This window comes from Apium graveolens, chromosome 1 (genome assembly GCF_009905375.1).
Source record: "Apium graveolens cultivar Ventura chromosome 1, ASM990537v1, whole genome shotgun sequence".
Classification (NCBI taxonomy): domain Eukaryota; kingdom Viridiplantae; phylum Streptophyta; class Magnoliopsida; order Apiales; family Apiaceae; genus Apium; species Apium graveolens.
In genome coordinates, this window is record NC_133647.1 from 195,446,423 (window position 1) to 195,470,912 (window position 24,490).

General features: G+C 34.9%; 4 protein-coding genes across 8 annotated transcripts; 1 reads left to right on the forward strand and 3 right to left on the reverse strand.

The window, feature by feature from the left end:
- The first annotated feature begins 211 nt into the window (after positions 1–211).
- On the forward strand, positions 212–2,742 carry LOC141723684 (uncharacterized). 2 transcript variants are annotated; one of them, XM_074525554.1, is made up of 6 exons: positions 212–241; positions 347–591; positions 862–1,623; positions 1,733–1,918; positions 2,015–2,155; positions 2,330–2,742. In XM_074525554.1, the coding sequence occupies exons 2-6, from the start codon at positions 562–564 to the stop codon at positions 2,435–2,437; spliced, it is 1,227 nt and encodes a 408-aa protein (XP_074381655.1). In that variant the 5' UTR covers positions 212–241; positions 347–561; the 3' UTR covers positions 2,438–2,742. The 2 variants fall into 2 exon arrangements, with proteins under 2 accessions (XP_074381655.1, XP_074381650.1); XM_074525549.1 differs by having other exon boundaries at positions 233–591.
- A 1,788-nt stretch (positions 2,743–4,530) lies between these two features.
- Positions 4,531–5,930, reverse strand: LOC141714721 (putative late blight resistance protein homolog R1A-10). Its single transcript, XM_074518223.1, has 2 exons — positions 4,812–5,930; positions 4,531–4,548 (listed from the first exon to the last, which is right to left on the reverse strand). Exons 1-2 carry the CDS (start codon positions 5,928–5,930, stop codon positions 4,531–4,533), a joined length of 1,137 nt encoding a protein of 378 aa, XP_074374324.1.
- Positions 5,931–7,118: 1,188 nt separating this feature from the next.
- Positions 7,119–11,216, reverse strand: LOC141714727 (putative late blight resistance protein homolog R1A-10). Its single transcript, XM_074518230.1, has 2 exons — positions 9,987–11,216; positions 7,119–7,607 (listed from the first exon to the last, which is right to left on the reverse strand). The coding sequence occupies exons 1-2, from the start codon at positions 11,214–11,216 to the stop codon at positions 7,119–7,121; spliced, it is 1,719 nt and encodes a 572-aa protein (XP_074374331.1).
- Positions 11,217–11,794: 578 nt separating this feature from the next.
- LOC141675741 (uncharacterized) lies at positions 11,795–22,596 on the reverse strand. 4 transcript variants are annotated; one of them, XM_074482064.1, is made up of 26 exons: positions 22,463–22,596; positions 22,058–22,234; positions 19,263–19,480; positions 18,832–18,937; positions 18,652–18,753; positions 18,465–18,524; positions 18,280–18,358; positions 17,906–18,050; positions 17,645–17,768; positions 16,983–17,163; positions 16,302–16,330; positions 15,752–15,900; positions 15,410–15,512; positions 15,083–15,178; positions 14,953–15,008; positions 14,742–14,865; positions 14,547–14,609; positions 14,392–14,451; positions 14,124–14,285; positions 13,959–14,032; positions 13,783–13,876; positions 13,564–13,700; positions 13,393–13,473; positions 13,128–13,233; positions 12,133–12,869; positions 11,795–12,040 (listed from the first exon to the last, which is right to left on the reverse strand). In XM_074482064.1, the coding sequence occupies exons 2-25, from the start codon at positions 22,232–22,234 to the stop codon at positions 12,795–12,797; spliced, it is 2,601 nt and encodes an 866-aa protein (XP_074338165.1). In that variant the 5' UTR covers positions 22,463–22,596; the 3' UTR covers positions 11,795–12,040; positions 12,133–12,794. The 4 variants fall into 4 exon arrangements, with proteins under 4 accessions (XP_074338165.1, XP_074338164.1, XP_074338163.1 ...); XM_074482063.1 differs by lacking the exon at positions 22,463–22,596 and having other exon boundaries at positions 11,795–12,031; positions 22,058–22,243; XM_074482062.1 differs by lacking the exon at positions 22,463–22,596 and having other exon boundaries at positions 22,058–22,243.
- Positions 22,597–24,490: the final 1,894 nt, after the last annotated feature.

Consider the following 24,490-nt stretch of genomic DNA (forward strand, 5'->3'; position numbering starts at 1 on the left):
TATTCCACATCAGCAAAACCCGCCAGGTAGGACAGCGCCACGTGTCACCCCGAAAAACAGAACAAATTCCAAAAACAAAAGGAGCATGACACGCAGGCAAAGGTCACGCCCACGAATGGCAGAGCGACTCTTTAGGGTTGACTCTAAAAAAATGTATGAGCCACCCATTTTGCACCCTATATAAACCACATTTCCTCTGTCTTTTAACACCCAAATTTCCTGTCCCTCCATGCTTAATATAGTCTGTCTCATTCTCTCTAATTTATAGCTTTCATTGTTGTTCTTGTTTCTGCAAATTCTTGATTTTATCTCATGGAGTTCCTTTTTTCTTCATTTTTGATTTCAGACATGGATTCGAAACCTCGACATGATTATAACGAGTGGCGTGGTCTTATGTCTCCTCCACTTCTAGACTCTAATTTTTAAGCCTAGCTCCAAGATTCAAGAGGCACACAAGAAAAAAGACAAGTACTATTCTCAGCATTGTATATAGAGTTTTTTTTTAAAACATAATAATTTTTCGCGGAGTTGTATAAGGTTGAAGGAGACGACGAGAAGACAATGTTACAGGACGTGGTGAATCATCCCATTGTATGTTTTTCCATGTCTCTGGCTCCATGCACCGTTTATTCGTTTTTTGTGTTGTTGCATCGTGCATGCACAGAGGCGGATCTAGAAATATTTATTTACGGGACACAGTAAATTCTGGGAGGCACCCTGTTAAAACTTACTGTTTCATGTTAATTCAATTATCTGAAGATTTATGTTCTGATAACAAAAATACATCTCATTTGTATTGTTTAAATTTTCTTTTATATGATCATGATGGTTTATGAATCAATTTGTTGTTCTGTTATGCAGGAGGAGATTTCGAGCCCACTTAGTGCTCAGATTTTAGAATTTTGCGAATCTGAATTGTTTCCAGAAACACTACAAAACTCGGAAGTTGCTTCGAGCTCAAACTGCTGCTATGAGGAGCACTCTTCATATACAACTAACCTTCCTTTTAATACTTCAGATCCTAACAAAATATCTGATAACATAGCTAACAATGTCACAAACAAAACATTTACTAATACTCCTCCACCTATTACTGCAAACAACAACGCTAACATTAGCAATCTCTCGATAATCTTTGATTCGACAGAAGATCTTGACAATGACATCTCAGCTTCAATAGACTTTTCTTCATCTCCTACAATTTCTGTTCCTCAATTTATCAATGGTCAACAGGAACAATTTGATCTTTCTTTGTTGCAAAATCAGATAGGAATGGCTGATCATGCTGTTGACGCCACGCTCTCACAGTATGCTAATGACCCTGTTGTACCTCAGCTTATGGGGCCACCATTCCCTGCACTTCATGAAGATGAATGCTTATCTTCAATGCCATCATACATGAGGATGAATCCCTCGTCGCAGGACTGCTCTTTTCTTGATCCTGGACTAAATTCATATCTTCCTAGTAATCTCAATCGTACTCTTTCTACTGAAAATTCTGGGATCTTTCCTGGGAATTTGTTTCTTGGAACTGATCTGCAGCCTCAAGAATTGGATTATCAAGGAGATAATGGGGGCATTTTCTGTACAGAACCTCTGCCACGATATAATAGCGAGCTTCAGGTAATAGAACCTCTCTCAGCGCATTAAGAAGACTTAAGATCCATGTCAAAAATTTCTTCTAGTTATAATGCATGCTTATATGGTAATTGTTTTTTTATAATTTGGAAAGGCACTTAGCAACGAGAGCCAACATCTCGTTAACAGTGGTGCAAATTCTACTCCTTTGGCTTCTGAGCTTTCAAGCTTGGAAGATTCAACATTCAAAGTTGGGAAACTCTCAGTTGAGGAAAGGAAAGAGAAGATTCATCGTTACATGAAAAAAAGGAATGAGAGGAATTTCAGCAAGAAAATTAAGGTATCTTTAGTCGAAACTTGTAGGAATTCATTGATTTACAAGGCCTTATGTATCCTGTCAACTACATAACTGATCACATAACATTTTATCATGCAGTATGCTTGTCGAAAGACTTTGGCAGACAGTCGGCCTCGTGTCAGAGGAAGGTTTGCAAAGAATGATGATTTTGGAGAGAATACTAGAACTGCATGTGGCATTCATGAAGATGACACAGATGAAGACCTGAGACCAATTCATGTATGTACCAACTATTAGTTCATTTCATGACACTCATGTTAATTAAATTATTTCAACACTTTCAAGATTTTACAAGAGCTGGTAAAATCATTGCATACAATCATACATAATTCATGATCTAAGTCAACTTTCTGCAGCAACACTATTGAAATTGATGTTATTTGTTTGGCACAGGTTGTTGTGAAAGAAGAAGATGAAATGATCGATTCTTCGGATATTTTTGCACATATAAGTGGTGTGAATTCATTCAAATGCAACTATTCCATCCAATCCTGGATATGAGGCATTATGGAATGAAACTCATCATCTACAGTTTTTATCAGAGCCCTGCTTCCATCAGGATAGAGTACAGATCCTGGAATAAAATAGGGGATAAATAATTGAGGGCCATCTGTTAATGCACCAGGTTAGCTTATATTATAGATAGTACATTAATAATGATTGTAACTTTGTACATACTACTATTGTATTCTAAGTTAATGCTCCAGCACTGTGTAAATGCTAGGGAGGTACTGGTCGAGCAAAGTATATATTTAGTTGATTTGTAAATAAGTATCAGTTTGGCGCAATAAACTTTACATTGACAAGTACTTCGCGTGTTCTTACTATTCTACCTGGAGAACACGACATCAAATCGTTCCAGTTCTTACTATCCCCATGTCATCCATGAGTATCTCTGACCACTCAGCCTTCCTTTCAGATTTACATTTAGTTCCATATTGCTGCAATTTTTTAATCGCAGCTTTAGAAACCTAATTTTACGATGCCAGATAAGGCATCACTCTTTTTAAGCTATAGTGTGACAGTTGTCCAGGCACGAACGCAGAAATGATACACGATTGAAGGTTCACTAAAAACCTTTTTAACCTAAGTTGTCTTTCCTAGTCCAACCATACCAACAACAGAACAAACCAAACGAAACAATGCAAGAATTGACTATATTTCTGTAGTCACAACTCACAAATGACCTTACAACATTTAAGAGGAAGATTACAACCAATCTGAAGGTTCTTCCATTACTAGAACAAGACGGAACTTATGAGATCAGAATAAATTATAATCATGCTCAATAACTTAATAAGCAAATAATATACAAAGAGCCAGAGTACAATTACAACATAAGTAAATACCAGAGAAGTCTCTGCATAAGTAAACAAGTAGAGTCTTTCCAAAGCAAAGCCACCAGAGATATCCATGCATAGCCTCCTTCTTTTCTTATTTGCAAACTTCCAAGAAAAGCATACCGAAACTCAGATGAAGCACACAAGCATCATTGAATTCTGCATAATTATTGTAAAACTGAGAATCAAGTTAAAGAATGTCAATGGTGCTACTTTCTTTTATCAGAGCACCAGTTTAAAGATGTCAAGAGAAGTACTTAGCATAATCAAGCTAAAGTTTGTGTACCTTGAAAAGGAGAACCTTATGCTTGAAAAATCGATATTTTTAACATATCATTGCCTTTATTCAGTTGATCTCTTCTAATTTTATGTGCAGACTGCACAACAGCCCGGTTACAATTCCTCATCTCAATCGTCTCCAAGGTGTATATATCTCCTATACTAATAGGAATCTCTTCAAGTTGATGACATCCTTCCAACTTTAAGTGCTGAAGGTTTGGAAATTGTTCACTATAAGCACTCCATCGAACAATTTTGATGAACTTAAATGCCAAATGTTTGAGCCTAGGGAACCCGCCGTCACTTGTTTCCCAGTGTTCTCCGCGGAATGCCTCAAACTGTAATTTGAGAACTTCAAGGTTTGGAAGCATTCCAATTTTCTGCATTTCATCCCATTTCAAATAGGTACATACTAGTGTAAGCTTCTTTAGTATTTTTGGAAACATATCTGCACTGTTCAACTCTCTGTATGGTGAGCTGTACTCTTCAGGAATCTCGTAGCTTAAGGCATTCTGCACACTCAAATTTGTTAGATCTTTTAATATGATCAGATTTGGAATGTCTAACTTCCGGCTTGATTGATATAATGCTGCATTTATGCTCAGCTTTCGTAGATTTGGAGCCATTGACAAGATTTTCTCGTACTCCAAAACTCTAGTCCGGTGCATAAGAGTTTGCAAGTTTGGAAGTCGGGGTACTCTCGTATAAGAATTAGATAGAAGGCATTCAATATCCGTGTTCCCTTTCAGAATAAGGTGTCTCAGCGTGCACAACCTCCATATTTCTGAGGCTACATGAATATAATTTATGTTTCTGTTATGTATAATAAGGGTTTCTAGATGTCTCAGATTGCGTAGTGATGTAGATAAACTGAAACTATCATCTGTATATATATCTCCGGCCTTGATGCAAAGTGCAATGTACCTTAACTGTCGTAGGGAACATAAACGTACGGGAATTTTTGATAGTCCCACGCTAGATAAGTCCAGGACTCTGAGTTGATCGAATACATTGTCAGCAGTAAAGACATGGCCATAGACGTAACCAAAATTTGAAGAGGGTCTTGATCTATTGAAACACAATATCGTTTGTATATCTGGAGACAAAATCTTTTTGATCATGTTGTCGATCTTTTCTTCTGAAATTGGATTACTAATGCAGTCCATAGGCGCGGATTGAATTTCAAGAGGGAAGCACCACAACGGTTCCCTCAAAAAAAACTTCTCTTCAACATATTGATAGTGAAGTCTCCGTACCAGACTTGTGGTCGTGGTTTCAGACTTGGAAACAATGTGTTGGTAGCTCGGCATTTGTAGCAAAAAATTCTCCTCATATGCTATTTTAATACACAAATCACGCAAGGCGTCATGAACAACACACGATCTGATTCCACCATCAGACCTAAGTTTTGAAACTATTACCAGACTTCTAGAGATCAGATCCTTCAGGTAATCTGCTGCTACCTCCTCCAAATTCCTTCCCTTGTTGTGCATGCTGGTTTTCGATGTTTGAATCTTGACAAAGCCCTCGGCCAACCATAACAAAACTAACTTCCATTCTGGTATCTCATAGTCCTCCGGGAATGCTGCAAAGTAAAGGAAACATGGTTTCAGGTGATGTGGCAAATGGTTGTAACTCAGTACTAGTGTCTCCATGTACTCCTCTGGTGCATTACTAGCGATAGAGCTCATTTCTCGTGCAACCTGGCTCCACCAGTTTGTTGTAGTGTCACTTGCAAGAATCCCTGCTATCACTACAATTGAAAGTGGCAGCCCCTGACATTTTCTAGCTATATGTGCTCCAATTTCAATCAACGATGAAGGACAGCTTTCTTTGAGAAACACCTTGTACCGAAGTAAATCCCAACTTTCTTTCTCACTTAAGAAACGCAAAGGATGCTGGTAATGAACATGTAGAGGCAGATCTGCAAGTCGACTTGTGATAACTATTCTACTTCCCACATTATCATCTGGAAAACACAACATCAAGTCACTCCAGTACTTATCATCCCATATGTCATCCATTACCACAAGATATCTCTGACCACTCAGCCTTTGTCTCAGAGTTACACTTAAGTCCATATCACTGCAGTTCTCATTCCCAGCATCAAAACCTGATTTTAAGATGCCACTTAAGACATCACTCTTGTTGGGCTCTTGTGTGACAGTTGTCCAGGCACGAACATGAAAATGATAAACAATTGAAGGTTCATCAAAGACCTTTTTAACCAAAGTTGTCTTCCCTAGTCCAGCCATACCAACAACAGAGATTATCTGAAGCTGCTTTTTCCCTCCCATAAGTTTCTCCACCAGCGTCCTTGCATCATCATCAAAACCAACCACAGTTTCTCTTCCTGCAACATCTCGACTCCCCATTTTTTAAGCAGAGGTTTTGTTTGTTTTGATAGAGATGATCTGGTAACAATTAGCCTTCTCTTCTATAGGTATCTGGTATCGGATGGATCAATATCTATAATTTATCTGATTAACATGCATGACTAGGATTATTCTGTCTCACTTGGTACACTTGGCGTATGGTATAGTGTTTAAAAATGGTCGATTATGTCAATGCCACTGATTCCAATCACCACAAAAGGGACAAATTGGTCGGCAAAATGAAAAATAGACATCTAAATTGACAGCAAAGCTAAAGCATCAAAATAAACTGAAAATGTCATTCTTTTCCAATGAACTTTTACTGTCTTTTCTGAATTTTTTTTATTTTATTTACATCAGAAGCTTCCCAAACGGCTGTTTCTATTTAAATTAATAGAGGAGAATAATTAAAGGCCAGAATGTTACATATGAAACAAGTGCCTTTTAAGACTGACAGACAGACCACTATTAAGAGGAAGTAATTGGAATGTGATTAGTCCTACAGTAGAGAAAGAACAATAACGGTGCCTGACAAAACTAGTTGAATGATACTAGAGCTTCTTATGGGATTTTTACATATGATAGCATTGTCATTCTCAATCCCTGCATCAAAATCTGATATCTTTATGCCAAGAGAGTCTCTACGCCTAAGTAACATTTGTCCAGGAGCGAACGTGGTAATGAGAAAATATCGATATATTAGTGAAGGCACTTTTAAACAAGGCCTTCCATAATTCAGCCATACAGTAATAGGTATAATCTGAATATGCCTTTTAGGGTTTTCCTTCCATAAGTTAAACCTCCATGCAACCCGATTTGGTTCAAACAGGCCTTCAAATAAGAAACCAAAATACATAAAGTGCTAGAGTACAATTACATCATAAGTACATACTAGAGAAGTCTCTGCATAAGTAAACAAGTAGAGTCTTTCAGAAGCAAAACTAGCAGAGATGTCCATTTGGTTATTGTCTCCTCCGTTTCTTACATCTTTCAGTCTCTTTCCTACGGAACTGGAAGAAGCAACCAGAAAAAAATTCATACTTCTATGAAAAACATACCGGTATTCAGATGAGGTACACCAGACAAGAATATCTTTAAAGAATCTCTAGAGAACTGCTTTCTTTAATAAAAACACCATTTTTAAGATGTCACGAGAAGCACTATTTACGTACCTTGGATAGGAAAACATTATGCTTGGAAAATTGAAATCTTCAACGTATCATTCCCTTTATTCAGTTGATCTTCTTTAATTTCATGTGCAGACTGCACAACAGCCTGGTTACAATTCCTTATCTCAATCATCTCCAAGGTGTATATATCTCCTATACTAATAGGAATCTCTTCAAGTTGATGACATCCTTCCAACTTTAAGTGCTGAAGGTTTGGAAATTGTTCACTATAAGCACTCCATCGAACAATTTTGATGAACTTAAATGCCAAATGTTTGAGCCTAGGGAACCCGCCATCACTTGTTTCCCAGTGTTCTCCGCGGAATGCCTCAAACTGTAATTTGAGAACTTCAAGGTTTGGAAGCATTCCTATTTTCTGCATTTCGTCCCATTTCAAGAAAGTACATACGAGTGTTAGCTTCTTCAGCGTTGATGGAGACATATTTGGACCGGACAACTCCTTATATGCCAATCTGTCCTCTAAGGAACTCTCATGGTTTAACTCGTTCTGCAAACTCAAATTTTCAAGATGTTTTAATTTATAGAGATCTGGAATCTTCAACTTCGTGCATGATCGATACAGTGGTGCTTTGATGCCCATCTTTCTCAGATTTTTGGTCATTAAGAAGAAATCCCAGCAATGGCGCCCAAGTGGAGACTGGTGCAAAAGAGTTTGCAAGTGTGGGAGACTTGTGTACCAAGGCTGTATGATCACTATGTTTCCTTTTAGGATAAGATGTCTCAGCTTATCAGACATACATTTCACTATTGGTACATAAATAAAATTTCTATTCCTGTTCTGTACAATAACGGTTTCTAGATATCTGAGTTTAAGTATTGACTTGGATAAAGTGTAATTGTCATCTGGATCGTCATCTCCGGCCTTGATACAAAGTGCAATATACCTTAATTTTAATAAAGATCGTAGTACAATGGGAATGCTAGATAGTCCAATACTAGATAAATCCATCACACTGAGATATCTGAACACCCTGAGAACATCAAACAGATGGTCACTCTGGTACCTTATATTTGCATAAGGGTTACTCGATCCATTGCAACACAATATCGTTTGAACATTTGGATAATAAGTCTTTGTAAACATCTTTTTGATCAGTTTAAATGAGCTTGAAATACTAATGCAGAGTTTGTTGGAAAAACTTAGAGAAAAAAGAAGACACCTACATTTTGCAGAGAACTTGTACTGCTATATTTCTTGTTATTTCTTTTCTTCTCCTAAAACTCAAGGTAAACTAGCCATTATATAGGCTTTACAAACATATTAAAACTAACTATTACTAAAACTAACCACTACTAATTAATGGGTAAATTACATGTCCATAATTTACTCCATAACTCCACTACCCCACTACTAAACAATTCTAAAATAATATTTTTCTCTAATAATTAATCATTGCTAAATATCTAATAATTAAATAAACAAATAATTAATAACTAAATTTAAGATTATTCCAACATTTCTAAGGCTTGTGAGACTCTGAGAAATACATACATTTATATATATATATATATATATTAAGTATTTATCTGAGATTTCAAATGGTATTAAAAATTTCTCCATATATATTTAGTGAAATATCAAGATGAAATGGTACGTGGAAAAGGAAAAGAGAAGTAAGAATAAAAATGAAGGAGGAACATGAGCGGGGAAATAATGAGAAAGATATCATGGAAGAGGCCATGAAAGAAATTTTATTTTAGAGTTGTGGAGAGAATGTGCTCCAAAGTGTTTTTGGAGAGAAAGTGCTCCAAAGTGTTTTTGATGAGATAGTGCATCAAAATTGATGGTGGTGAGAAGTGCATCACAGGCGAAGAGAAAGTGCTTCGTAAATTTAAGATTATGGGGGTGAATGTTGGAATAATCTTAAATTTAGTTATTAATTATTTGTTTATTCAATTATTAGATATTTAGCAATAGATTAATTATTAGAGAAAAATATTATTTTAGAATTGTTTAGTAGTGGGTAGTGGAGTTATGGAGTAAATTATGGACATGTAATTTACCCATTAATTAGTAGTGGTTAGTTTTAGTAATAGTTAGTTTTAATATGTTTGTAAAGCCTATATAATGGCTAGTTTACCTTGAGTTTTAGAAGAAGAAAAGAAATAACAAGAAGAAAAGAAATAACAAGAAATATAGCAGTACAAGTTCTCTGCAAAATGTAGGTGTCTTTTTTTTTCTCTAAGTTTTTCCAGGCAATGAAAGAATTTTTTTTTTTTTTTTTTTTTTTTTTTTTTTGAAGAGAACTTGTACTGCTATATTTCTTGTTTTCTTTTCCTCCTGTAAAACTCAAGGTAAACTAGCCATTATATATGCTTTACAAACATATTAAAACTAACTACTACTAAAACTAACCACTACTAATTAATGGGTAAATTACATGTCCATAATTTACTCCATAACTCCACTACTCCACTACCCCACTACTAAACAATTCTAAATTAATATTTTTCTCTAATAATTAATCTATTGCTAAATATCTAATAATTAAATAAACAAATAATTAATAACTAAATTTAAGATTATTCCAACATTAAATATAGCAGTACAAGTTCTCTGCAAAATGTAGGTGTCTTTTTTTTTTTTTTTTCTTGTTATTTCTTTTCTTCTTCTAAAACTCAAGGTAAACTAGCCATTATATAGGCTTTACAAACATATTAAAACTAACTATTACTAAAACTAACCACTACTAATTAATGGGTAAATTACATGTCCATAATTTACTCCATAACTCCACTACCCACTACTAAACAATTTTAAAATAATATTTTTCTCTAATAATTAATCTATTGCTAAATATCTAATAATTGAATAAACAAATAATTAATAACTAAATTTAAGATTATTCCAACAGAGTTTATGTACCATAGGTGGGAAAGGAGTTTCAAGATGAAAGTACCTTATCAGTTGCCTAATGAAATTCTCCTCGTCAACTTCATGAGAGTGAAGTCTCTGTGCCAGACTTGTACGAGTTTCTGATTCAGAAACAAAATGTTCGCGTGTTGGCATTTGATGCAAAAAGTCTACCTCGTCTGCTTTTTTTATACACAATTCACGCAAGGCGTCATGAACAATACAAGCTTTAATTCCACCATTAGACCCGCGTTTGGAAATTATAACCAGACTTCTGGAAATCAGATCGTTCAAGTAACTTGCTGCTATATCCTCTAAATATTTTCCCTTCTCCTCCAAATTTGTTTCTGCGGTTTGAATTTTAATGAATCCCTCGGCCACCCATAACAAAATTAACTTCCACGCTGGTATCTCATAGTCCTCTGGGAATGCTGCAAAGTAGAGGAAACATGGTTTCAGGTGATTTGGCAAATGGTGGTAACTCAGCACTAGTGTCTCCATGTACTCCTCTGGGGCATTACTAGCAATAGATCTCATATCATTGGCAACTTGACTCCACCATCTTAGTGTCGTGTCACTTGCAAGAATCCCAGCTATCACTACAATCAAAAGAGGCAATCCCTGACATTTTCTAACTATATGTACCCCAATCTCAATCAACGATGAAGGACAGCTTTCTTTGAGAAACACCTTGTACCGAAGTAAATCCCAACTTTCTTTCTCACTTAAGAAACGCAAAGGATGCTGGTAATGAACATGTAGAGGCAGATCTGCAAGTCGACTTGTGATAACTATTCTACTTCCAACATTGTCATCTGGAAAACACAACATCAAATCGTTCCATTCCTTACTATCCCACATGTCATCCAAAACCACTAGATATCTCTGACCGCTCAGCCTTTGTTTCAGATTTACGCTTAATTCCATATCACTGCAATCCTTTATCTCAGCACCAAAACCTGATTTTAAGATGCCAAGTAAGAGATCACTCTTTTTAGGCTCTTGTGTAACAATTGTCCAGGCACGAACGTGGAAGTGATAGACGATTGAAGGTTCATTAAAGACCTTTTTAACCAAAGTTGTCTTCCCTAGACCAGCCATACCAACTATGGAGATAATCTGAAGCTGTTTTTTCCCTCCCATAAGTTTCTCTAACAGACTCCTCGCATCATCATCAAAACCAACCACGGTTTCTTTTCCTGCAACATCTTGACTCCCCTTTTTCTGAATAGAGGGTTCCATTTGCAAGGTGTTTTCAGTAGAGTTGATCTGATTACAAATAGTCTTCTCTTCTACAAATATCTGATACTGGATTAATTAAGATCTGTCATCTATCTGATTGACTTGCTTGACTCGGCTTTGTTCTTAGTCTCTCTTGGTATGTGTTTAAAATTGATCGATCAGGGTAACTCCATCGAACCAATCAGCAGACTAGGCGCAAAGTAGTAGAATAAATAATGGACATCTAGGTGGACGGTAAAGCTTAAACAAGTCAGCAAACTTCACAAACAGCAGTTTCTATAGGCCAGAATAGTGGGTGGATAATGATGCTAGTAGTGGGAAACACAGCACTACAATATATTTCTAAAAAAATTGAGGTAGAAGCCGAAAGATCATATCAAATCAACAGTATAAGTTCCCCAAAAATTTAAAAAAAATCTAGACTCAGTTAAGCAAGTAGACAAGGTTTAAGCTGAGTAGATTTCGCTGAACATCAGATATCCAGATTAAGAGCTCTCTATCTGCTACTACGCATTCATTTAATGTGTAATTTCCGTTTAAAGAAGATACAATGCATATACACTATCTGATGTCTGTGGTGATGCATAACAGTGGAGTTACATAAGAGAAATTTCTCTTAGCAAATTTACTTTACAGTTTTCATGTTAGCACAATTCAGGTGCTATCAAATAGGATCCCGTATGAGACAAGTTTAGGGAATGCAGGCGGAAAGAGACCCGCTCATGGAGTTAAATAGAGGAACAGTAACTGGTTATGTGATCCTACTCTGATGAATAACACCGAAGTCATCCTACTGGAAACAGGAGTTCTAGATGCTGCATATACTAAAATAGACATACCGTCATTACAAGAAAGTACAAGAGGAAGTAACTGGAATGTGATTAGTCCAACAGTAGAGGAAGAACAACAAAGGTACCTGACGAAATTTGTTGAATGCTACTAGAGCTTCTTTTGTAATTTTTACATATGATAGCTTTGCCATTCTCAGTCCCTGCATCAGAATCTGGTCTCAATATCCCAAGTAAGAGAGTCTCTACGCCTGAGTAACATTTGTCCAGGAGTGAACGTGGTACTTCTTGGAATCTAATCATTAAAAACCATAAGCGCGTAGAACATATTATCGACAGATTTTAGTGAATGTAACATCACATTGCAGTACTAGATCTTGTCTGTTATGTGGAAAAGTATAACCAAGATGTTCCATAGACACATAAGTGAGTATCGTGTCAAGGAAATTACCAGTGTCATAATACAGTAAAAGGGACAGTAATACAAGTTATCAATTACATAAATTGAATAACAGTGCACACAAAAGAAATGTATTAGGTTTGATCCCCGTAATCCCCAAATCTCTCCTCCATCCCTCACTTGCAATAATGGTAAAAAAAATAATCTGAAATCCTAGCATTTCTTCTAGATATGGCCAGATAGTATATAATGATTAACATATTGTACTTATCAACCTAAAAGAAGGAATTCAAGAATCTATGAAATAATTGCTCTTGACATGTAAGATGTCGGTTATATCCTCAAGAAGGTGCAACCAATTGTAGAATTTAACGACTTTCATTGAGGACTTCAATGCTCTGCTGATGGTATGGCTATGTATGGATTACCCAGAGCGCCAACATTGCCAGGACGGGAGAAAACAACCTGCAGTTTCAGAGCAGGCACATTTCTTGCATTCAGCAGATACAAATCAGATGGAAAAAAATCCATATTCTTTTCCCATAATTTCAAATATTTTCTTTGTTAGAATATAATATATGATTTTTAGATGAGTTGATTACTTAACATGATATCAAAGGTCTCAAGTTCAATATATAAATCATGCTCCTATAACTTGAGTGTTGATTTGTAGGTCACTTTGCTAAACAAATTTAATATAATGTAACTTCTTGATAAAAATACCTGATAATTTCCGAGTGTGTGAGTCTTGAAACCGGCTGCGCAATAATCAAAATAATATTCCCAGGTACGAATGAACTTCTGGTCGAACCCCAGAGCAAGAATTTTGCTAGTAACAAAAGCATTAAACAGTTTCACAGTTTTAGACTTCTTAAATTATACACCCAATAATACTTGTAGCTGCGAATAACAAAATACAACAACTTTTGTGTTGCTGTTTCAACTTTGATCTTAATTTATACAATCATTCTGATGATATTAAGCACACCTTTGTTTTTCCAAGAAGTTCGTTCTCCAACACCTAAGAGTCTGGTAGTAATGGATCCCCATGTTTTCGACATGTTCCACACTGCATTTGTATTGTGATTTCTTAAATTGTTTCGACTTTTACTGATAAAACAAACATAAAAAAGGGGTAAATATTAACTTGGACTCTTACCATAGCCTGGATGAAGCTGCCATCGCTGATGTGACTCTACTGAGCGAAGGCAAACATCCACCAGGAAATATATACTCTTTTATAAAGTCAGAACTTCGTCTGTACTCGTCATATCGTTCATCTGGTATCGATATGAACTGGGAATTTTCAAATTAAGTAAACATGAGTTCAGGTACGAATGGTTTCCTTTGATTTTTTATATGTGCATGTGGCTGATACCTGAAGAACAAAAATTCCATCTTCCGCCAACAATGATTCACAGCAACCAAAAAATTCCTCCATATATTCATGACCAACCGCTTCTAACATCTCACTGCATGTGATGTTGGTTAATTATTTTTATCAATTCATAGAATATGAACTTCAGGTGCAAGTTTACGTTTCAATAGACTTACCAGGATATAATACGATCAAATTTATTGGTTTCTTGCAGTTGGCGATAGTCACACAGAAGAAACTTTATGTTGTTCTGAAAATGAAGTTGGTTTGTGTATTCATATAAATGAGTAAGATAATGTGTAAAGGTATAGATGAAGGTTTATTTTTGTCAAATGCTGTACCTGAAGTCCGGCTTCTTTTACTTTCATTTCTGCATATCTTTGTTGCTCCTCAGAAAGGGTAATGCCGGTGTATTTACATCCAGTTCGTTTGACAATTTCTATTGCTAGACTTCCCCATCCACATCCAATTTCAAGAACTTCATGGTCCTTCTTAACTCTTGCCTGAATCAATTTGAAGGCAGGAATATATGCAGATGTTTCAATATAGATGAACAAAAATATGAATTTACAAAAAACAGCTCCGGGGAATTATGACTTTAGGACTCACCTTCTCAATTAGCATAGAGATTTTTCTTTGCTGTGCACTTTTTAAGTCTTCACCCTCCATCTTTTAGAGAAATGGGCAAAACATGAATACATTATTGTCAATGTCGAAGATAAATTTAATTTTTTGTCTGAACTAACGGATGATAGAAACCTGACCTTAAATTTTGCACACGAGTAAGTCATTGTTTCATCTAAGAATAGACCAAAAAGTTCATTTGACTGGAACATGAAAACAAAGACAATTTGTCAGCTAAGTGGTGCCTTAACTTATGCTAGGCCAATATATTTGTTTCTACAAAATTGTTATCTTGTAGCAAGAAGGAAATCTCAGGTTCCAATAGAATCACAGACCAAGTCATAATGACGAGAGATGTTCCTGCGAGCTTGAGTAAGAGTGTTTTGTCTTGAAACATGATGGAAAAAATATTTGGCAGATGCTATTCCTGCGGTTAAAAACATTGGTGTCCACCAGCCCCTGGAAAAACCCAAGTACGCGTAGAAGTATTAATACTCAGTAGCTCATTAATAAAATTTAACAACGATTTTTATTTAGAAATAATACCTTTGGTTTTTTACTCTTGACATGGAAGTTTTCAAATCTCTGTTGGCGATAAAAATCTGTGGAGTAGATTCCATCAAGGAAAATATAAACCGGAAAGACATGATATTTAATTGTTGACTACTTCTCTTACCATAAAAAGATTCAGAAGACCTTCTTTCTTGTCAACAAATGAAAAATCGCCATTAATATAGGCATCCGCAAGGCCTAAATCAGCTTGTGTGACAATCTGCCGATTTTTTTTCCCACATGAAGAATATATAAGAAAAGATTAAATTTGACAAAAGTTATTGCAGTAAACTAATCTACGCCCGAGGCCTGACGATAAATCTTGCAGAACTGATGTCTGTTTGAGAAATCTGACAATTGTCAGTAAACACTATTCAAACATTTTGATCATCTCTAATCATGACTATTAAATTATACATTTCTGCATAAGTATCAAAGTTAATCTGTTTACCTTCCAATAAAACTGAGGACTGTGAACTCTTAGATAAACCTTCAGAGAACTTTTCTTTGCAGTCCCTTCGAAGGTAAAAAGTGTACCTCCTTCTTCCAATAAGCTGCAGCAGCAAGTCAGCTAAACAAAATCAGGTAATCTTCATATAGTTGATATGTTATAAAAATTGGAAAATAAAATAAAATGACTGCAGCGAGACATCGGAATTTAAAACATAAGTACATGCAACATTCAACCTTTTAAATGGCATTAATATAATCAGGGCAATAATAATATCATGAAAAAATATAATTTGACATTCCACCAACAGAAAACTAAAGAAATTTATTATTAGCAACTCACATTAAGCATCCGGTAGTGATATAGCTTCCAAGGAATCTAGTGACAAAGAGGCGTGCCCCGGATTCTAACGTGGAAAGAACCATATGTTTAGGATTTTTTAAAAGGGTAGAATTCTTTCTGATTACACTGTTTGCGGCGACCATACCAGCCTGCATTTTGAGTCCAATGTTAGCAATAATTTACCTTTGATTATATACTGGCAACTATAGTTTTGAATCAGATTGACAATTCAATTTTACATTAGTTTTATTAGAGGTTTACATCACCAACAACATTGTTACATAGAAAAGGTACTATAAAGTGATGTTCCGCTATTAAAGAGAATCAGAGGCCCTCTTTTCACCAAACTTTTAATGTTTGTGTTGAACTTGCTGACAAAGATATCACATCATCCCCGCCACTCTTTAGCACCATTTTTATAACCCCAAAGCAGTTCATAAGCTTATGTGTAACCCCCTTTTTTATTATCCTATTACTTGCGATGAACTTGTACAGTTGTTATATATTATGCAAAAAAGATAAGCATGCATATTTTTTTAAGTTACAGTACCTTTAATCCATCCTCATGGAATCCATAGCCTGAAAGAAGTACCACGATACCAACACATGTTAGAAATTAAATCATTTTGATATCTCAATTATAGTTAAAATAATCTTTTAAAGTTTCATCACACTGAAAATTTAAAAAGGAGATATATGATACTGATTTTGTGATACTGGACATTTTATTTTATTTTGGTAAATACTCTGATAATCTATTTTTGAATTAACTGCAACAGAAATAATTATAACAAAAATATTAAGGTCGAATGAGGAAATCTGTGGCCTTCAAGATTGTGGACAATGGCGCAAGGCATGTGTTAAGGAACCGGTCACTCTAAAACCTCAAGGTGTTAGGAAGACCCTTCCCAGGATGACTTCTTGAGAATGAAAAGTTGTTGTCTCAAAGTGGAAAGTTCCCTCTCTTACCGGTTTCTTTCAAAAGGAAAGTTTAAACTCTTATCAGTTTCCCTTCTCACTCCTGTATATCTCACCAGAAGAACAATGTTGACAGTACCACCAAACCAGCACCGAAATTCTTATCTACTGTCTCAGTTTACCATTATATTTACGTATATACTTCAATTCAAAAATTGGAGTATTTTATGAAATACGCTCACGTAGTGAATGCACTAATTTCAACTTTAAAAAAGGTATACAGCTTGTTTTTGGCACTAACAAACTTCCTCACCTTGGTAAGCTCCACAGAACCAAATGTTTCTCTTCCCTTGAATGTTATCAAGATCAAGTGATGCTTTTGACGCGGCAACATTGGGGACCGGATGGCCAGTTGTCCACTTAAGCAAGGTGTGATTTGGTACAACTGGGGGATTAAGAGTTACCAGATATGGTAACCCTTTCTGACTGATGTTCTGCACACAGCATAAATATGATTGTATTTATCATCAACTTTGAGTATAATGAAAAGAACTTTTGCTTTGATTCTTGTTGTGGTTATGCAACTCAATAATATTAATCATGAACCAAGAAGCGGATTCATCATCAATAATGAAAAATTAATGAATTTTGATGATTAAAAGAACTTTATTGAGGTGATGCCAAATCCATTTCCTTTTGAAGCTAAATGCCAAATCCATTTTCTCATTTGACAAGATATATCATTTCTTCTGGAAGAAACCAGCTTGTCCAACGATTTTTTCTATTTTTAGGTTTGTTCCTTCCTGTAATTTATCTGAACATTGGGATATCATATTCTGAATTTAAAACTCAAGCCTATCAAGTAATCAAGTCTACTAATAGGTTGAGCACCTGTTTTTTTGTGCTAGATTTGAGCACATGTTTTTTTATCTTAAAAACACACGTTTGAATTATGAAACACGAAGAACAACTAACCTGGAGAACATTGAGCCAATATGTGAGGCAAACTTTATTATTCACATCTCCCCGAAAGTTCCACGAACTCCACGCAGCTGGATTTTTGGGCATTAAATTTGTGTCACGGTGAAGATAAATATCACTGCCAAAAAGATATAAGAATGACTTGCATTTTGACAGAAAACCTTTCATATTTGTACCCTAAGTTCTTAACTCTGACATTCGCCAAAGTAGAACCCTATTGCAATACAATTTTTGTATGCACATAACAGATAGTACCTGTACTCATATTGAAAAGCTCCAAGTATTCTTGTTTCATCATAAGTCGCCTGCCCTAAGATTTTCAAAGCATCTGGGGCATGCACAGCCATTATACATCCATCATACCTTGTTTGAGATCCATCTTCACAAATAACATCACAACCTGCTCAATCCATTAATTTTTGTGATGAGATTTGGTGCAGTATAATCTTTAGACAAATGCTCAGTACTATACAACTGCCTAGTGAAACAGTTACATAATTCAAACTCAGTGGGATCCTAAATATATCAATGCTGCAAAATAAAATTAAATATAATCCCTAAAACAAAGATATTTAGATTCAAATCAAAGTTAAGTTAATTAAGTTGCCCCAATGAATTTAAGCACTTACCCCCATCAGCTGCTGTAACAGATTGTACTGAGCAACCACTAAATACCTGACAACCTCTACTAATCAGCTCTTCTTTTACCTATTGCCAAGCTTACCATTTCAGTATCAGGTAGTATATGATTTAAAATTTAATATTCTTGAGCGTTAATTCCAAAAATTGAGAAATTCGATAATATATATGTCACCTTGTTGACATAGCTATGTGATCGACATCTTACAGTAAGCCACTGTGGACGCCCAAAAAGCTGTAGGAAAACCAACGGTTGAGGCTGTTAGAAATGCTTTAAATATCTCCGCAAAATTCCAGAGTAATAGTGTTCAGACATGAGTTAAGTTTAGAATGCCTTTCAACTAAACTTGCAAATTGGGTACCTGGAGTAGATGGTGATTGCGGCAAAAGGATAGAATTGCATAGGCAGAAAAGTTCATCACTCCTTCTGAAGGAGAAGACCAAATTGATGAACACATCGGAATCTGTAATATTTAGCAGTAAGTTATTACAATCATTAAAAATTAATTTGGATTTGAGAGAATATGTCATAGCAGTCATACAAGATATGCTTTCTGAAATAAATCCGAGTAACCATGAGAGCTGATAAAATGACCCAGTGTTTCTTTGCGATCAATGTCTGGATTGTTTTCAAGATCTTCAACGTATCTGCAACAGTTATCATTTGAAAAATGAACCAACCAATCTAAGTTGATAGACAAAATATAAATCCAAAAATTTAACTCTTTACACCTGAAGAGGAAATACAGCTTATATTGCATGACTAGAATTTGATATGTTCAACTAAATAGCAGTGTGCAGTCCACGTTTGCTAAGATTTTTATTACAGTAGAATGTCTTTGTTGCTTTCTTTCTTAATTAATATCTGGAGTTTCCTACATATGAGGGGGCAAATAATTTCTACTCATTTTGTTTTTACATGCTCTAGCCAGGTTAATTTTTTTAGAAAGAACTGAAAATCACTGAAAAATACCTGATAACATCATTTTTGAACTTGAATATTTCTCGTATCATTTGCCAAAAGTACGGATTTAAGGCATTCTTCTTTTGGGAGAAGAGACCGGACAAACCCCCACGACTTCCCCACTCATAGCCCCGGCCATTTTCTAAACTTACAGACAAGGACATGTCCGATACCTCCATGTCAACTCCAAGACTCTCGAAGAACTCCATCATGTTTGGATATGTGACCTGTATTTAATTACAGTCCCCAAGTAAGAAGACATCGGACAGAAAACAATGTACACAACAGAGATAAGAGTTACCACCACTTTCATGCTGTCACATTGAATGGTAGCAAGAGTTGGTCCATTATGGAGATAACTGGTAGCATAAATATCAGATCTTAAGGCACATCAAAAAACCATAAAACATTTTCCAAACTGGCTGAAACAAACACAGCCAGTACATCTCACTTCTAAAGCATGGTAAGATGTACGCAAACTTTACCTCCACCCCAAAGGAATGGAGATGCTATTTGCGTAAAGACACCCCGTCTTTGACAATCCAGTCATTACATATGTTCGATAATCGGTCTCCAAAAATTCTGGACCCTTTTTCTAATGCCTAAAAATCAATTTTCCACTGTACAAGCATCCTTTTATATCAAATGTCAATAATATTGATAATATAGAAGCATCAAAAGTACATTTCTGGTGTTTAACTATAGACCAAACAAAGAATCAGGAACCACAGATCAAAGAATCAACATGTTGTAAAATATAATATGAATCATATATTAGATCTTATATCATTGAGAATAATCTTGACCCCCTACTTTAGATAATTAAAAATAAGACAATTCACCTACATGGGTAAGGTTTAACAATATACCTAACATTTTCAATAAATAAAACATGTTTTAATTAAAAATTCAAGCTGAGCCAGGTAAAATTTCCACAGTGAAAACCAGAGAATGTACTCTACTGAACAAGCCATTTATCTAAGCTTGTGATCAAGCCCAGCAACATAAAGATTCTTGTATAAGGGTCCCACTTATCCTGACCTTATCACATTATATTGTCATTTATAATAGATGTACCATGCATGCTATGCTGTTCCCTGCCTAAACTTCCAAATTTTAATAAATGGAGAAAAAATCTATTCAACTGTGAATGAAATCTAACACTTGTACTGTAAACAATATAGCAATGCCATCTTTTTGGGTTCAGCTTAAGTTAGGCTCTCCATTGGTTCAATTATTGGTGTTTGTCTCGAGTTCGGTTCAATAACTCAGGAAAGGTTTAATTATCCTCGATTTGTCAGATTATTAGCTAATGTGTTAAAGTTATTTCACAAGTTTTATCGAAACAAGCTAATCTTTATTTAAGTCCGATTTGTGTATAGTTTCATTTGATTCGATAAAAAACTCGAGTTCAGCTTCTTTTGCAATTACTAACAAGCTAACTAACAAATAATAGTCCTGATAAAATATACTTAAGAAACCACACCTAACGCAAAAAGGTTGATTAAGTTTGTTAAAAGGTCTTTTTCCTTCAAATTAGAGATTAAAAATTAGTCTTAAGGTTTAGCTTACAATCACATTATACTATCACTCAACTATCATTAGAAGACTAATATATACACTAATCCTAATCATTTATATTAGAGTAAAGTTTACCAACTAGTTGCTAGATACTTCCATATTAACATCAAATTAATAATTAGTTTCATTTGTAATCTTGTTAATAACTGTATATAACTACTAGTAGATGATTCTACAACCACATATTAAAACCTCAAGGCTGTCATGTAGGGTTGGTTCAACTTGCCTTCTGCTATGTTCTTTCATTATCTATCACATACCTTTTTGGCAGTAACTGTACCCAGTACACCCTGTAGTATAGCTACAACTTTTATATGAAAACATTAACAAACAATTGTCAACTGCTGTCCCTGTAAAACAATATTACCCGGGCCGCAAGCAAGTTTTAACTCCACGGACATTGTTCCTCTTTCAGTTGAGCCCGTATGAATTTATTTTGGACTAATTCTTAAAAATCTCATACTAATGAAATTAATTGCAATACGTCGTTTTCAAAAACGATAGACGACTCCCAACATAAATTACCTTAGACTACATTAAAAATATCAAACTAATTACAAAAAGAAAATGAAAATGTGTGAGGGTGACTTATTTCACTTTTTCCTAATAATGATTAATGTCAAGAAATCATGTACTTGCTAGTAATCTCGAATCCTCCAATTACTCGGAATTGATTATTTTTGGTAAAGTTTAGAAACTTACATAGTGTATCATACTTATTTTAATAATTCTCGGATGAACGAGAATTAAATCTCGGATATCTTAAAAGGGTGTCAATCCCTAACAATCGTGTGTTATATAAGTCATATCTAACAGACTGCTCCAGAACCCTTATATTATTTCCGCTCATAATATCCGCGATCCGCGGAAAGGAGAAATGCCCTACCGCCTAAAAAAAATTGCTTAAATCTGGTACCTTGAAATATAAATACAACGCAACGCCCCTGGAGTAATATGTTAGATAAAGTTTAACCAACACATGACCCAACCTAGAAGGTATCACTTACCAACGAGAATTAAATCTACGATATCCGACAATTAAACACTTACCACTCTAATTTGAACGAGTATCAAACTAAACATAGAAATTTCATAAACTTTGATACTTAAAGGATAAGGCTAGGTTGCATCCACAATGACCACTAAAAAATCATCAAAATATTGCACCAAATTATCGATTTCGAAAGAAGAAATAATGACAAGTATAAGGAAAGAGTAGTTACTCGATTGAAGACCATGAAACCAAGGTCCAAGTCAACGCCATCGTCCACGGTGACGGTCTTAGCATGGCCACCAAGACTATCTTCTTTCTCGTAAAGCACCACATCAACGCCAGCTTTAGCTAGAACATACGCCGAAACAAGGCCGCTAATCCCCGCTCCGATCACCGCAATTCTCATCTGTTGCATTTCACAAAATATCAACTTAGTACAATGTGTTTGTACGTGTAATACGGGTCTTGCTCAAATGAGAACCCGAAAATCAAATGTTTTATGTTTTTCTCTATTTCTCGAATTCTCGTTTGAACCCAACTATGTACATGTGTTAATGTATGATATACATGTTTATGAACATAATGTAAGTAGGGTGCATATGTTTATAAATCATAGAGAGAATTTAAGACAAACCTCAGAAGACTGTGGAAATGAAAATGAAGAATGGACTGAAAGAGAACTCGAGATGAGTACTAGTAAACTCAAGATGGCTTGCGCTGTATGTACCTTGATTTTATTCGTTTTATATAGCGGCCAATGTCTACGGGCAAACGATTGTTAGAGCATAGAAATGAAATATTATATATATATATATATTACATGTAGAGGTGTTAGTGAGTAAATTTATTAGTTATTCGAGTTCAGCTCGAAAAATATTTGAATTCGATTTTATGAGCTTGAGCCTAATTTTCTATAGTCGATATCAAGCCGAGCCTAATACTATTAAATTCGAGTAGGTTTGATTATATTTGTAGTTTCATGACTTATTCGAGCTTAGCTCGAAAAATATTTAAATTCAGTTCGAATATAATTAAGCTCGAGCTTAATTCTCTTTAATCGATATAAGTCGAGCATGACAGTATTCAATTCGGATACGCTCGATTAATGCAGAGATATAATGGATGTATGTGATTGGAGGATAAGTCAAACGAGAAATGAAACGCATGTATTGTCCGTAAAAGGAACTTGAAAATTTAATGGAAATAAGAAGGCCACGTCTTTAACTTCCCCTGTCATATTTGAACTTTGTTTTCTTTTTTCCTTGCAACAAACAAGGGATCATGTGCACAAAAGTTAGGCCCGGTCAGATTTTATTCAAATTTTAACATTTTTTATACATAAGTTTTTACCCAAGTTGTTTAGAAAATTGGAATAACATATGACATAGACGTGGAAAAGCCTGGACCTAAAAATTTAACAACCCCGCAAAAATCGACTCAGTTGGTTAAAAATGAATAATTATTCTTTTAGTCACATGTTCGAATATTACGGGAGAAGAATTTATGATTATGGCTCATCAGTCAAAGCATGTCGTTTAAATGCGGTTTACCTTGGTTCACGTGATTTTCAGGCTATTGTGTGAACTCATAGGTTTTACCCAATACGCATCCAAAAAATAGCAGTTTACCTTGGTTCACGCGGTTTACACGCTATTGCGTGAACGGTAGCGGTTTACCTTGGTTCACGTGTTTTACCGACTATTCACACCCAAAAGGTAGCGGCTGCAGATTACTAACAATAAAAAAAATTAACAAAATGTAGGCAACTCCGATCCGATTTGGGTCAGGCTTTGGCCCTCAAACACGTACTATATTTTTAGTCAAACCTGCTCGATAAAACTTCGGGTCCAATTTTTTTCAAAAGTGCCCGACCCGATTAAAAATTCGGTTAAAACCCGATTTGCGCCTAATAAAAATTTATTTATATGTATATATATGTATATATATATATATTTATATTTACGTACACAATTTTATATTTAATACATGAAAAATACTTGAAACACTTTTATATTCGTAAATTTAGCATTTAAAATACAATTTTTTTTATCATACTTACACAAAATGTACACATAATATATGAATAATCAATTGAGTAATTTAGAGTCACATAATTTATTACAAAATGACATGACATGTAGTAATATAAAATAATTTAATTGATGCTATTATTATGAATGCATAAGTTCTATTTATATTTAACTAATGAACATTGATTGAACATGTGATATTTGTAACTATTTTGATTACTAATTTTTTACCTCTATCATTTTCCTAATCAATTAATTTATCATTAATTTATATTTTTGGGCATACAATATACAATACTCAATTGCTAACAGGTCTAGCAAAAGCCTTATTTTATTCTCATTTCAAACTCAAACATTAATTATTCGTGACGTTTCTTACTTTATTCACATGTTCTGTACCAGTTCTATTGCTACTTGACTTGCCCGAGTATGCAACCGATAAAGAGTTCAATGTTTAAGCTCACAGCACAGAACTTTGACTAGGAGATTTTTTTTTTAAAAACACTAGGAACAATGAGAAGAAAATTGAAAACATTACATAAAAAAAGTTTATGTTTTCTAACAAAATTTTGGGTTAATTGCATTTTATACCATTAAATTTTATTTCAAAAATAAATTTATACCTAAACTTT